Source organism: Netta rufina (genome assembly GCF_964035555.1).
Source record: "Netta rufina genome assembly, chromosome: Z".
NCBI lineage: Eukaryota > Metazoa > Chordata > Aves > Anseriformes > Anatidae > Netta > Netta rufina.
In genome coordinates this window covers 31,611,460-31,627,883 of record NC_140126.1, presented here as the reverse complement: position 1 = coordinate 31,627,883, position 16,424 = coordinate 31,611,460, and the positions used below count along the sequence as shown (strand labels likewise).

At 34.2% G+C, this 16,424-nt stretch overlaps 1 protein-coding gene across 1 annotated transcript in view; it reads right to left on the bottom strand.

Moving 5' to 3' along the window:
- Positions 1 to 16,424, bottom strand: part of CNTLN (centlein) — a gene marked incomplete at its 5' end in the record, with an annotated part of 202,072 nt that overhangs the window by 101,194 nt on the left and 84,454 nt on the right. Inside the window, 4 exons of the mRNA XM_084304658.1 lie at positions 675 to 796; positions 5,881 to 6,006; positions 8,212 to 8,301; positions 12,540 to 12,638. Coding sequence (XP_084160784.1) covers positions 675 to 796; positions 5,881 to 6,006; positions 8,212 to 8,301; positions 12,540 to 12,638 — 437 coding nt within the window. The remainder of the gene's footprint in view (positions 1 to 674; positions 797 to 5,880; positions 6,007 to 8,211; positions 8,302 to 12,539; positions 12,639 to 16,424) is intronic.

Sequence of the window (16,424 nt, the reverse complement as noted above, 5' to 3'; positions counted from 1 at the left end):
ATAGAATTTAAGGGGAAATTATACATAGAATCTTCACTATTTAAATTTTGCTGTGGTAAACGTTTCATGTTCTCTCTTTTTCCCATTCATAGGTATATTACTGCAGTATTTCTGTAAAATGATCAGAAATAATTGATTTTATAATCATTTAACGTCTTGCTTTTCATGCATACATTCTTTTTTCACTGTTAAAAAAAGGGATTTTAGGATTAGCTTCACTTCATGTTTGAATCATGAAATGCTTCACACACAGGCTATTACTGCTTTATTGTTAAATGAACAAAATTATTTTTTAAAAACTGTTTGAAACATAAGGGACAATTGTTCCATTATAGAAAATTATAAACATACACAGTCAGCAAATTAATCAGCTGGGGAATTAGACAAGCATAATCAGCAGGCCCTAGCTGACCTTTGTCCGGTACTCAGACTTAAAATGAGATCCTAAATAAAATAACTCAAGGTGTCAGTTCAAGACATTTTACTCTTGGTTACAACTGCATTTTTTCTCCTATAGAGGTATACCTTATATTTTGCTCTAACATGAGATAGAGTCTTGATCACCACATAGCAGCCTCTTCCTTGAATTCAAATTCTCTTTTGAATACCTATATAATAATTTTGTTCAGATTTCTTGTGTAAGGGAAATGTTTTTAATGAGCTATGTAACTTACCTGCTATCACTCTCTTCCCATTGCTTTAATTGCTCTTTTAGTGCTCTGTAGTTGGTCTGTAACATCTGCAGCCTCTCTTTGCGTTTTTCATAGGCTGCTCTGAGCTCATCAGTTTCTTGTGTCTGTATAGCACCAAAAAGAAACAAAATTAGAGTTTGGCAAAATTTAAGAGACTTTCACATAGTTGTCACAGAACAAAATTTCCATTTAAGTTACATTAAAAGCCTAAGAAATCTAAATAGAAAGATGAAGAATCACTGTCCCTGAGGTCACATGCAAATTTACTTTTTCTTATTGCTACTTTTAAGAAAGTGTGGCAAAAAAAATACTTTTGTCGTGCTGCTGAGAAATTTTAGAAAATTGACTATCAGAGTATCAGTGTTCATCTTGTGAATGCCTTGGTTTAATACATCTAAACATAGATTGATAAAGGATTGTTGGCATTATCTTTTCCTTTGAAGTAATTTTTTTCTTTTCTTTTTGCATGGAAAATTATCTGTGCATTTTGGAGGAAACCACTGGCTACACTGAAGTCTACATTATAAAAATGTCAATTTAAATGGCATTAGGATATCCTCATTTTTTATTTTTTTTTAATATAAATATATATAGACAAACCTGCAACACCTAGACTTTGGCATCTAGCTATGCAACGAACAAAAAAGATAAACAAAGTTTGCAATAGTTTTAATTAATCAAAATCTTCCTTTTTACAGAATGAAAAAATAAAGTATGCCTTGACTTATATAAAAAGATAACATCATACAAGTTAGAAAAAAAAATAAAATATTGTAAAATAATCATGTTTTCATAAATGACAATACTGTGCTCTGGAAAAAAAATAAATAAACAGAACATTAAGAAGATGGCATTCTACAGTATGAAGCAAGTTGAATTCTGGCATACAGTAGTAAAGAATTCACCAGACATTATCCTGTAATAAAATCTGTTCTCATTGTTGCATTTTCAGTTCAATGAGAATATTTCTTGTAGAGTGACTACAGAACAAGTTCCTTAATGCCTACATTAATCACAATACTTTATTTGTATGCATTATATGCGTGCTTACATGCAAGGGGGGCTTTCAGCATTAGCCAGTGTGTAAGATACACCATCAGTCAGAGTAATAAAAATTAAATCCCACTATAAAAACATGGCAAGGGTTTCTACAGAAGAGCTAACTACAGAATACTTACACTAAGCTTGGCTTCTAAAACACAGCCCAGTTTTCGTAATACATAAACAAAGCTGAAAAACATCAGCTAAAATTTCATATGCTATAGTACATGTAATGAGAAGATTTCTGTTAGTGACTCAAGCTACACTGAAAGCAGATTTAAGAATATAAACCGGTTCCACAGTGACCTTATCATTAAATGCTTTTTCAATTTTTTTTTTCTCTCCTGAACAACCTCTAAACTAGATAATACATTGATATCTAGTGTAAATGTAATGATATATTTAGATTTAATTACAAAGTAACTTCAACCTGTTTTAAGTCGCTCATATAAATAATAGAATATTTTTTAAAAAGTCACACAAATTGCAAAATGCAGATCAATTTATGACAAAGGATGTACAGACTATTACCAAGATTTGCTTGATGCTACATGAGGAAATTTTGACAAGAATACAATTACAGATGCTATGTTTTCATGTGAAGTTCACAAATCATTATTCTGACATTGATGTTGCTAGTGAAAATTGATCAAGACTGGTAAGACACTGGGAAGTATCTTTGGCATAAATCCTCAGAAGTTTATTAGTGTCAATGCCCTTTCAAGGGTGTAACCAAGTGCAGAATTTGGCCTTTCCTATTTATGAATCTACATTTTTCATTATTGCTTACCTGTTTCAAAATCTATTCCCTTACAGTTATACCCTTACCAGTTGCTCTGCTCTTGCAGAAACAGAAAGCAGACAATTGTCTAATTGCTCTCTTTTATTAAAGTACTATGGACTTCAAAACTTTTAAATAAATTTACTCTGTTATTTCTATAAGTTCAGTTAGTTCCACCTCTTTCTGACTGAATTATGTTACATTTTATAATAAATAGACTGTCTTGTGTACAGTCATCTATATAGTGACAGAAATGGGACAGAGTGATCATCTCTAGCAGTGGATCTCTGGTTATTCTCTAGCTCTCCTCTGACATTCTATAATACTTCACATCAGATAATGAAAGACAAAAGTCCAGTCTGCAAAAGAAAGTACCCAACTGCTATTTAAAGTCATCCTGTTATTTGCAGGGAGCTCAGATAAGACAAAAAATGTATATAGTTACATATATTCTAATCGTTATTTGAAAATGTTATTTCTTTAAATTACCTGTAACAACTTCTGTTAAAGTAAAAGTTTAACTAAAATGGAATCAAAAAATATACTGCTTCAATTATTTGAATACTCAGGCTGAGAAGAAGTGAGGAAGCTGACAATTACAAAAATATTTTTTTCACAACTACTGATGTGCCAATACTATAATATTAATATATTTTCTACATCTGAACACCCTCCACAGAACAGAACTACACATGAAGTCAAAACTAAGTGTAATAGTGTGCCTTCTCTCACATAAATATGTATTAAGTTGGCCCTGAAGACTTATTTATTTATTCTGGTTCTAATTCTCAGCAAAATTTTTGAACATAAAAAAAAAAAGTTAAGAAAATTTAAAGGAAGATTCTCCTATCACTTTTCGTAAACTTCCCCCAAGGTCAGGATATCTTCTCTAGACTATGCCAGGGATCACAGTTCTAGACACTAGAGAAGGAGATGGGACGTAAGAGAAGCAAACGTTCTTAGCTCATTGAAATATCCAGTTCCTGGCAACCAAACTTCTACTCACTCCTTAAAGACAAGCAATACACTGATGTACTTTGTGGAGACCTGCATTAGTACTAGCTTGACAATATGTCACACAAAATCCATCAAACACTCTTATTTCCTTTGACATTCTCTTCCGTCAAGAAGGGTGAAATCGAGGATTTTCAGTACACCCAGGAGTGCAGAAACGAAACAGATTATGTACCAAAATTATGGACACCGAGGATTTACATGACTGCCCTGCTTATATTAGCTACAAGGATAGAAAGAGCCAACTTTGCTTGGTTAGAAATGAAGGAGGGGAGAACTGGAAAACCCTATAATGGGACTTTGCCTTTTTCTGTTCCTTTGTAATACTGACCAGGGCATCAACGGTGTTTATTTAGTGTCACCAATTTTTTAGAAAAATGGATAAAAATCACAATCTCATCTTCAGAATATGCATCATCAGTATGTTTGTTTGTAGATGTTTCTTTAATTTTTCTCAGCAAGTGTATTTCAAGTAATTATATAGTCAACTCTTGGCTTGAATAGGCAATAATGTAAGTGCTATTTTCAAAAAAGCTGATCACATGCATTATTCTTTGCAGGAAGCAATGCCTGAGAGGACACTAATATACAGAAAATACACAATACCAATAGAATTATTCTGATACTAATGGTGTGACAGCTGAATTTATTGCCATGCTAGCAATGGCCTCACTGAATTCAGAATGTAATGCCACAAGTGAGACAGTCTTTAAGACTTTTAAGTCTAAATCATAGAACCACTGAATCACAGAATGGTTTGGGTTGGAAGGGACCTTAAAGACCATCCAGTTCCAACTCCCCAGCCATAAGCAGGGACACCTCCCACCAGACCATGTTACTCAAAGCCCCATCCAACCTGGCTTTGAACACTTCCAGGGAGGGGGCATCCACAGCTTCTCTGGGCAACCTGTGCCAGTGCAACACCACCCTCATGGGAAATAAGTTCTTCCTTAACCTAAATCTCCCCTCTTCTAGTTTAAAGCCATTGCCCCTTGTCCTATCACTCCACCTCTGACAGAGTCCCACCCCAGCTTTCCTGTAGGCCCCTTTAGATACCAGAAGGCCGCTATAAGGTCTCCCTGGAGCCTTCTCTTCTCCAGGCTGAATAGCCCCAACTCCCTCAGCCTGTCTTTATAGGAGAGGTGCTCCAGCCCTCTCATCATCCTCACAGCTCTCTTCTGGACTTGTTCTAACAGGTTCATGTCCTTCTTGTGCTGGGAGCCCCAGAGTTGAGCACAGGGCTCCATGTGGGGTCTCGTGAGATCAGAGTAGATGGGGAGAATCACCTCCCTTGACCCATGGGCCATGCTTCTTTTGATGCATCTTTCATGTTCATATTTTCTGTGTGTTAGGACTTTGGATTAGATTCTCTCAGGTATACAGGGTGATAAACTTTTCAATTTGTGCTAAAATAACATCCCTGCTTACCTTTTTTGTAAAATTGACCTATCACAAGAGAATAAGGAAGAAGCTCAGGAATATGCTTTGTAAGGCTCCCTGATTTTTTCACTTGACATTTACCACAACACATTCAATATAACAAATTCTGCTTTAAATTGCATGTACTTAATATATCTTTCATATTGCATGCCCCTAAACATGAGTAACAACAACAACTGAAAAAATGAAGAGAAGGTAAAAATAAATTTTAAATGATTGTAAATGTTTATGAAAATATGATTCAGCCAGAGTTTGGTTTTGTTTGACTGCCTTGAGAGAATATTCAGAGATATAATTTGAAACCAGTAGGTCATTCAAAAGGTATTATTTAAAATAAAATTTTAAAAAATCTATACAGTGGGGATAAAATAGGCAATTGTAATTTATGCTCAGTGAAGCTTTTCTACTAAGAAAGGTTTTTTTTTTAACTTTTATTTCTTGTTCCAGCATTTGTTAGAACAACTTCTTCTGAGGCGTAACTTTTAAGAGTACAAGGGGTAATATCTGTTCCAAGTAACTGACTTCCAAATTTAAAATACTGGTTTCACTGTACAATAAAAAATAAAAAATAAAAATCCTTGTATTTTGTGCTTCACTTTATTTCTATACAACCACATGAATTTCTTGAAATGTGTATCCTTAGAAACAAATTTTGAAAGTGTATTTAATAAGCACATATCATTGATGACATAGCTTGAAATTTAGTCTTTCATAGGACTGCAGGAGAATCAACACAACATTCTCTGCAGTAAAGGAAAAATGAAAACTAATGGAGAATGTTCTCTTATGCTAACAGTCCATAACAATATGTGCATTTTGCAGTTTTTAAATGCCTGTTTATTTTGGTATATCTTTATCTATGCAAGCTTATACCTAGAAGGTGTTTTATTTTTACTTTTTTTTAATGTTCACCTTTAGCTGTAGGGTCTTCTCTAAGTTTTCAATCTTCCTTTCAGCTATTTTAAGCTTCCTTAGCTCCTCTGACTTTCTAAAAGAGCTCTTTGGGGACAGAGACCTTGAACGTTTCACAGGTGGTTCCTGGAGAATAAAACAAGGACATGGTTGAACTAGTTGGAACACCGGATTATGAAAGACATGCAGAATTAAAGAAGTAATTTTGAATACTAATAATGAATTATAAAAAAAAAAAAAAATCTGCATGGAATACCAGAGAAATAACAAGCAGAATTACCACAGCGCTACCACTAAAGGTTTCTCTGTGACTCGTTAATGAGAATATTCATTTACATTTACATTGTTTCTTTCAGAATAATGATGTCCCATTAGGGAAGACTAAAGGGTTATAGACTCAGAAATGCAAGAAACCTCATTACAAAGGAGGGGATAGAGGCTGGTCTAATTGCTCTATAAGGGTCCAAGGTTACACTTGATAGGACAACCAGAAACAAGAGGGAAAGGATTTTTTTCCCTTTGAAATAGTTTAACACACTGTGAAGTTGAAGGAACAATATGCTTGAGGAATATAAATACAACAGACAGTAGATCTTATACCATAATGACCATATGGTCATTAACTATAATGTGACTAACTAGAGACAAGAATATGTGTTTATATTATGTACAGCTTCATATAGCAATCTGGAGAAAGAATATGTGAAAGTAACACTTAAACTGGGCAGCTTTCTTGTTCATTCTATGTCATATGTCCTTATGGCAAAGAAAGAAAGACCTCATCAAATTACTTTGTGATTTTCTGAATAACTTTGGTTAAGGACAGAGAATTGCTAACATTCGCTTAGCACCTATAAAGTAAAATGCTATTACAGAAGTACATGAAGTCAAATAAAAACTTCATACAATTGCAATTATTGTTGTTGCAAGTTGCCATTTTCTCTTTAAAATAACTGTTTTACAACAACAAGAATTCAGGTTGAAGTCTTCTTGAATACTATATATTTCAAGACTTTTATTATTCTATTACATAAATTTAATGTTAAAGATAACCTTACGTAGGAACTGGCATTTTTTTTCTCTGACCCCTATCTATAAGTATTAAATGTTTACAAGACACTGTACTTCCACTTTAAATTGCATGCATTTTAAAAAAAGGGAGAAAACAAAAGTATCATGAAATAATAGAAAATAAAAGTATCAAATATTTAAGAATTTAAATATTGCTAAGGTGCTTGTAATTTTGGATCTCAGTTTCTTTTACTTCTGAAATAAGCCTGAATGATCAGAAAAAAAAAAAAAAAAAGAAAAAAAAAAAAAAAAGAAAAAAAAAAAAAAAAGGTGCAATGCCAGGAAAGAATATTAGTACAACATACAAACTGAATGTCAAAGAGGTGTATTTTGCATATTCATGTCAGTTCCTTGATATAACAGAAGAAACTAAAAGGAAGTTTAAATGAACATTTACAAGAATATTTCCAAATTTATGGTTTTATATTGTCAGTATAACATTGTAGTGACTAAGAGTCATTCTTTTTGAAATAGTAAGACTACTAATTTTTTTTTCTAATAATTCTGGTGGAGATATCCAAAAATTCTCTTCATTTAATAGATGCCAATATTAATCACTAATGCTATTTACAATGCATAAAATCAGATCAATCCCTTTCAACTGTCTGAAATGCAACACTTCAAGATCAACATATCAAAAATTTTAACCACCTTCAAAGTCCCAAATTTCTTGAATAAAGACAATGCTTGAAATAGAACTATCAGATTTCCTAGTCATTGCCATAAGTTTCCATAAGTCATATTAACTTTCCCTAAAAAATGAAGAACACTATTTTTGAAGAAATGGTAAATAAAAAGTTAAACTTTATAGTTATATATACAGAAGATTTTGAAAATATTTCTCTGAAATCAGAAATACAAGGCCAAAGTATTGCATCCTTTGTCAAAGAAGAAGACAATAAAGAGAAAGAATTGGACCAGCTGTCACCAGACTCCTAAGGGAAACTACTAGAAGGAACTCTAGAAGGAATGGAGAAAAGAGGAAAAAGTATGGAAAAACATGAGCTTCATAGTCTTGCTGCTTTAATCAAAGATATGATACAGTGAGTCTAACTATTTTTCTTTAATACAACACATTTTTTTTGATAGCTACCTGGGATTGTGCTGTGAATCTTTTCCACAATTGAAATACAGGGCCAAGATATGGAAAATAAAACAAAAAATCTGAGCATTGATAGACATAGGAATACTTCTCTGTGAGAATAGGTGGGATTAGGGATGTGCATTAAGAAACATGATATCCTTTTAACATGTTTTTACCTGTTTAGTGATCAGACTACAGGTCTGTGGAGAGAAGGGGCTGGGGCTGGGCTTCACAGCTGCAAATAGGTAGTCTGAAGGCAATCTTTGCTAAGAAGGCAGTTAAATTTTCCTACCAAGACAGAAAAGACTGTGTAGTAAAGTATACTGTAGTTTGATTGCCTGGGGCTGCTGCAAAACTCAATTTGGAAGATGGCATCTGTAATACTCTTCTCACAACTGAAAACTTTGCTGCTGATGTCAAGCTTAGGCATTTAATTTTTAATTCCATCCTCAAATTCCACATTCCACAAATTTAGACACATCTGTATTAAAAATGTACACAATTGTAATGTGTTAAACATTTTCTAAATGTTTAGGAGTAACAACGCTCACTTTTTTGAGAAAAGAATAGTAAGCCCAGCCAGTAAAGGGAAGCAAAAGGCTTTCCATTAAATGATCCTAGAACATGTTTACAAAACACTAAAGCAAATAGCAGACAAACAGAAACAAACACAATTTGTAATATTAGTGAATATGAAACTGTGATAGAAGATATAATGTAAAGAAATGCCTGATAAGTGGATGTGACACATACACATTAACTGACAATGGAGGTACAGGTATGTGAAAAAGCAAATATTTTTTCTTTTTAAAACAATCTGCTATTACCAGAGCAGGTACCATGTGGTACCACTGTAGGGAGAGGGTGGGAACAGTAAAGTTTTTGAATTTATTAAATTTTGTGTTGGAGTCACAAGACAAGACAAAACAAAACAAAACAAACAAACAAACAACAACAAAAAAAAACGACAGAGAAGTTCAGCAAGAAATGCCTTGAACTTTTCTGTAGCACTCAGATCAATGTCTGCCAAGATCCAGCACTGAAGACAGTGGGCAGAAATCTTAATGTTTTTTATGACTTGAAAAAAGTGAGAAATATTGTTGAAGCTGAGCCAGAGGCTGACAGAGTAAAAGATGCAGGGTTTTTTTAGGGGAGGAAAAATGGCAAATTCTTGATTCACTATGTATCAACAGGAACTTTATCAGTATTTCAAGTTAACTCATGCCTTTTAAGAGATCTTTTGTACCTTGAAATTATATAAATACTTAGAAGAATGTTGTAGAATGTATATCAATAAAAAACAATTATAATTCCCATGTATCATACAATGGCAAGTTTTAGATCCATTTAGTGGTATTTAAAAGCTTAGCTACAAGAAATAAAAATAAAAATAAATAAAAACCCTCAAGGGCTATATTACTGAATTGGCTAGCAAGAATATGGATGACTGATTAATCAGGTAACAGAAATCATAGCTCACAAAGGCAAGAAGTTTTAGCTCCAAAAGGAGCTCTGTGAAGATTAAGCAACTAGCTTTTAATTCTTCATAGAAAATGGCAAACAGCTATTACACTTTCGACAGAGACTGAACTGTGCGGGTTACAACTGACTGTAAGTTTGCACTTACCATGAAAATGACACTATACATGCACATTTAAGAAAGTTTTGAACCACCATATCATTTGTCTTGCAGAGCAAGTCGTTTCTATGATTCTATACCACATCAGGCATGAGATTTGGATTTCTGCAATCACGGTGTTCTACACTAGCCTATACATCAATGCGTTCTGCAGAATCAAACATAGGCATAGGTATAAAGATACATGACCCCACATCCCAATTTATCACATTAGTGCAAGTTTCTCTTTTGTCCTGAGGCCTTTTTTCTTAACACCTTTCCAATTATTTGTTTATTTTTTTTTCCCAAAATGTTTGGGAAAATGGCTTTTTAGAGAAGAAAGGAATAAAAACATTCTCTTTCTGATCAGAAGTCATTCCATGTATATTAGTTCTTTGTATCCTGGGAATACATACAAATAAGAGGAGATGAAGGGTTAAAATGACAGAGTCTTTGTGAAGCCAAAAAAAAATCATCCTGGTAAAAAATGAATTATATATCCAAAATATTCTTCCTGCTAATAACTTTTGTCCTGAGTAGTTTGTCATAAAAGACTGAACAAGGTAATGGAAAGATAATCTACTGCAGTGGAACATCAACAAAGACAGCAATACTGATTTGTACTTTATACCTACGTTTTGTGATCCTAAAGCCAGAATGTTTCTACAGTTTTCCTTAGCATCTAGCCTATATAAAAAGAGCTTTGTCAACTTATTTCCCAAAAGTTTTAATACAGACTGCATGGACACATGAAAAAGTGTATATATCAAACGACATGTATTGAAAGAGCATTGCTGGATCTACATATTGAACAAGGAAAAGGTTCTCTGCAACAGGATTTTAAAGTTGGTGCTTAGCTGTATTTAAGTTTTAGTTGCTTTACCCCCGATACAGCGATTAGTTCACAACAAAAACAGCACACTCATTTACTTTTAATGATGCTGTAGTGAGTTAACTTTGCCTAAGGGTTTAACACCCACCTAGTCACTGGCTCACTCCCCTCAGTGACAGGGAGAAAAAGAGAACGAAAATGCCCATGGGGTTAAATAAAGAAATAGAGATTGGCTACCATTCACAGTCACAATCAAAACAAACTTGACTTGGTGAAATTTAATTTAATTTATTGCCACTTAAAATAGATTTGGCTAGTAAGAAATAAAGACAAATTAAAACAAGACTTTTTCCCCCTGCTGCTTCACAGGCTCCACTGCACTCCTTCACTCTTGAGTCCTCTGTCTCCCACCGAACAGTGCAGAAGGGAAGGGATGTAGGTGCTGCACTCACTCCCTCTGCTGTTCCTTCCTCCCCACACATTTCCCTGCTCTTTAGTGAGGCCTTCACAAGCCACAGCTCCTGTGAGGAGAAACTGCTTCAGTGTCAGATCCCCACCATGGGCTGCAGCGTGGATATCTACCATAGTGGTCCACTCCGTGGGATGCAGGCAAATATCACTCCAGTGCCTGGAGCACCTGCTCCTGCTCTTTCTCTGACCTTGCTGTTCACAGAGCACTTTCTGACTTTTTTTTTTTCTCTTCACTCCTCACTTCCTGTGCAGCATTTTGCCCTTTCTTAAATGCACTTCCCCAGAGGTGTCAGCCAAAGCTGCAGGGTCCAACCGTGCCCTGTGGTGGGGCCACTGGAGCCAGCCATGTCCAGCACGGTGCAGCCTTGGCCTCGCCTCAGAGGAGGCCCCAGCAGATGCCAGCACTGCCTGGGCACCTGCACCCAGTACAGACATGCGAAAGGAAAGTCAATCATAGTAGAATATGGTGGTAAAAATACTCTGAGTTAGCTATCTAGTGAAAAGGAAAGGAAAACCGGGAAATCTGGACAGTCTGAGCAACAGTGTTTCTCTTAAATAGCCCTATGAAGTAGAGCCCAAATTTCAAAAACTGTGAGATCCACTGCTTCTTGATGGACATCAAACATTAAACTTCAAGTGCTCTAATACAAATGTTCTAAAACACAGCTTTTCCCAAAAATAACATGCAGTGCAGAATGTTCAGACAGAACAAGTCATACAGTTTTCAAAGGAAACAATATGAGATGCTAAGCAGAAGGAATACATGAGTTTTCCAAGGCAGTAAATCAATGGTCCACTCCTGCAGACTAGTTATATCACAGAAGCATGCTCCTATTTGCTTCCTTCCTACAGAAATCTGTTTCAAGTTTTCCATATTTCAAATTTCCATATTCATATCACAATCAAACAGAAAATTTACATGGGAAAGAGTCTGAACACACTCACAAATATAATGACTTAGGTTTATTTCATAAGTCAATTTAAGCCACAGAATTGTTTACAGATTTTTTCATTAGCTTCAGTTTGCAAATGTTACCTGGTGCCTAAACTTAGTGGCAAGTTATCACGGAAGAGGCAGACCAGCACTATGTAGAGTTAAAAAAACAGTTGAAAGTATGCACTTCAAAAGTACATCATTGCTGTTCTTCATAGAAAAAATAAGTAAGTTACTATGTCATATTTTAAAAATAGAATTTTGAAAATTAAAATCTGTTTCATTTATAAAATTTTAATAACTGTTTATATTCCTCCCATTTCTCTTCTAGGGAATTATGGTCGTTCTAGTAAACACAACAAAATAGTTGATAAATATTCATTTTAAGAAACCTACAAAGAATTTAGCTTTCAAATATTTCATTTAATTAAGAACCCCTTATTCAGTATTTAATAAGGTAAAACTTTCTACTCCCAACAGCTATTTTAACAAGTCTTTGGCAGATAACACAAAAACCATTCAAACAAGCTTCCAGAATTATAAACAGCATCAACAGATATTAAAATTATTATCTGGACCCTTGAGCAAAAATGTTTGGCTTTACCAGCCTTACTTAGACACAAATACACAAGACAATACACTATCCTACCTTATGCTTTCTTCCAGTCCTTATATTGTTGTTTTCCAGAGTTTCCGTAGTATACAAATTATGCTCTGCTAAGCTAAGACTTGTTTTTTTCAATTTTTCCTGTAAAAGCTCAATTTCAGATTTTTGCATGGTGATAAGACACTCTAGCTCACCTAAGGAAGGCTGTTGAAATACCTAGAAAATGATAGTACAGGTAGGTTATATTAGTAACAATAAAATCAGAGGCATAACAAATAAATAAAACTGCCCAGAGAAACATCTTACCGATATTACAGGAAATGTGAGACTGGTAAATAACTCTGCCTTTGAAGATACATTATGAATTCAAAATCAAAACTCGATTGCTAAGTGTTAACTAAACATTTTCAAAACAACAATATCATATTTTATAAATTCAAATTTGCACTCCTAAAAGCAGTTCCTTTATCTGGACATTTCTTCTGCAGCAACTTGTACTACTATACTATTGCATTTCAAAATCTCAAGACAATGTTTACTCCTAGACTCGTTTCCAGTTAAATGTCCATTTGATAGGTATAACCGGCCCTATCAAATGGGTAAAAAATAATTCTGCCAGCATATTCTGTCAGTACGGATATTCTTAATTAGAAACTGCCTCAGAAAGATACCTTTTTAACATAAATCAACACAACCTGAATCCATGATGCCCATATACTTAGCACAAGTGTTGTGGTCAAACTGAAAACTTACAGAAAATATCAATATCAATCCTAGATCACAGTGTTATTCAAGCCAGATATGTAATTTCATGAAGCCATTAAATTCCAGGACTCTACCCAGTTATCAATCAGTTCATATTAATTCGATGGCATGATGCAATACTGCCATACACTGCTCACCTTCAGCATGAGGTGAAGCCTTTTCAGACCAACAGGTATTTTCATTGGTATCAGATATCTTTAAAGCACAACCCCAATGTCTAATAGAGGACTCCATGTGTGTATAAATGACTAAGAGTGGTTGAGTTACCACGCTTGACAAATTATTTATTGTCAGCTGAGTTTTCATTACTGCCTGTGATCACACCCCACTCCATCACAACCACAAGGCAAAACATTGTTAGTTTAGCACGGACAACATTAATCTGTCTGTTGTAGTCTATGGCAATCACAAATGGAAATGTATTAGCTCCAAACTCCTTCACAGTGCTTTAAGGCTGGTGACAGACATTCACCTTGCAAACAGCTGTGCCAGACAAAGATAATATAATTCCCAGATGGTCAACACAACCAGGCAGCTGGAGGTTACCACCCCAACACTTGTGCTGAAAAGGATGATGTAAAGCCCCTCCCTACTTTATTATAGGAATAGAAGGGCATATGAGTTTAAAAAGCCAATGTAACTGTCTTGAGCCAACCCAGCTGACCTTGTATTGCACTGACTAGGGCAAACTCATGAAAACACTGTTGCCAGCAGTGTTCTCATCAAAGACAATCAGCTATGAAACACTAAAATCTTCAGTCAACAAAGCTCAATCCAGAAGAAAATTTCCTTGAGACTGACTAGAAGTTTTATTTTATACTTTCCAAGTAAACGGGTTCTGACAACCTGACTTGGTGGCAATGTTTTGAACATATCCAGAAGACAAACACTCATTTCACTTGAGAAGAAAATATTAGGTAAAATTATCATCTTTTCCTATTCTTTCAAATACTGGAATGCCCTAAGTAACACAAAGGAGGTGGGTAAAATGAAAAGATCTGAAAAGGCAATGTAAAAAAGGTTAAGCAAAGCAAATGATTTCAAAATTCAGGCCAATTGAAGAAGAAATGGCAAGGTCCAAATTTGATTAAAATCACACTGCTAGCAAACAAACGCTCTAGTAAGCTTAGCATTTGACAGAAACAGAGTAATAGACATAGCTATTTGATTTCCTGCTATGCAGAATATGAAACTTTTCATAAACATAACTTTTCATAAACTCAGTTTCCACAAATAAATCCCAAATTAGAATTACCAAGCACTTTTGTCAACAAAAGTATAACCCCTTATACAGCAAACAAGCATAGGAAAGTTGTCAAAGAATAAAAGTTGTCCATGTTTTGATGACTGTTCCTTAAATAATTTCTGTTACTTATTTTGCCTAATTTAGGCCATATGTAGTTGCAAACAGATGTAATTTCCATCAATGATCAGCACAAGACCAGTCTATATCAAAAAGAAAAGTCTACACAGAAGGGGGAAAAAAGGAAAATGATAACATGAGTAGACAAGCTGTGCATTGGAAAGAACACTTAAAAGAAAACTGTGTTTTAGTTCATTTGAACCAAAAATTTGGTACTGGAAACAACCTAAAGGACAGAAATAGTGCCAACTGGTATGGGAAATTTATTTATATTTCAGTTATATACTTTTTTTTTTTTTAACTGACCTTTGTTCTTTCTTATTTAGAAAGACATATACCTACTAATATAGCCAATTTTATTGATTTCTCAGCTAAAAGTAAATAAAATAAATAAATAAAAATCTAAGTGCAATGCAAGCTATACTATTACATTATAACTAACTACGTATTTACACTATAACTAAATAACTATATATTTACATAATAACTAAAGATGAAATATACAGTTTCAGTCTGCTATAGGCATTTTAATTCATATTGACCACGACTACATTTCTAAAAGCCTAGAACTGTTAAATGTTGCTGATTTTTGAGCTACAATAATGAAACAATTTAACTAATGATTAACTTAATACTGTTTCATTTATCTTTAGTTTCATCTATCAAAAATGAATTTCACAGTGTTGTGAAATGTAAATTCATATATGAGCCAAAGAATAGATCAAATCCTTGCTCCTGTATGTCAGTCAAGTTCTGCAACTGACTTTAATAGGACCAGCAGAGGAACAGGGTTCCTGCTTGGTTTTGTTTTGTTTTCCCCTATCCACTTCTTCTCCTAGAAGATAGCTCTAGAAATTACCACACAGTGATACTCATTTAAAGTTGAAATATTGTAAAAGCACAGTTTCTAGTAAAGGTCTACAGCAGTCTTTGTGCACATGCTACATATGTACTTCTTGGAAAACTAAATCCAACAAAGCCAGATTTTAACTTATATTTCCAACAAGTCTGCGGTTTTACTCTCAAAATGTTCAGCAGATCACTTTTACCAACACAGAAGTTACTATACAGTTTGCGTCTACAAACCGCAAACCCTGCTTAATTTTTTGTATGTACATGAAGTTTCTTTAGTTTCAGGAATTTGAAGAACTTAGACTGTGACTAAAGAAGGTCTACTTGCAAAACTGAGGTTTTGTTTATCAACAGACTACAGTTCAGGAAGAGTTGGGTATCGTTTTCTGTTTAATTTAGCATTTCCTTCACTATTTGATAAATATTCTTCTACATTTCCTAGCCTAGAAGTCTTTGTTTACTTAAATATCAAGGGAACTTTTAACTATGAATTTTTAAGATGTGAAAAAAAAGATTGAAAGCTGGATGAAATTTCTTCCACTGATCTTTTGTTTTAGATTCATTCCCATTCAACTTCACGTCACTGACATTTTGTGTTTTGAGTATCACTGGTTAAGAAAAAAAAAAAATATCACCAAAACCAAATTCATAAGTGAAAAGATTTGGCTACTATGAGCATCTCATTTCCTTCTGTATAAAACAAGATTGTTAAGAACACATAGTTCCAAGGCTTATGTATGAGAAAAGGAGTGCAATTTTGTCAGATCCTTGGAAAGAAATGTGATCTTTGCTTTGCTTTTCATTGTCTAGTTTTACATGTGAATACTTATTTGTTTACATACACTGCTCAGACTACAGCAAGTATGCACGTTTGCTACATATCTGAATTTGGAAACAATATTTTAAACCAAGAGCAATCATCTTGTCTAAGACACATACACCAAACA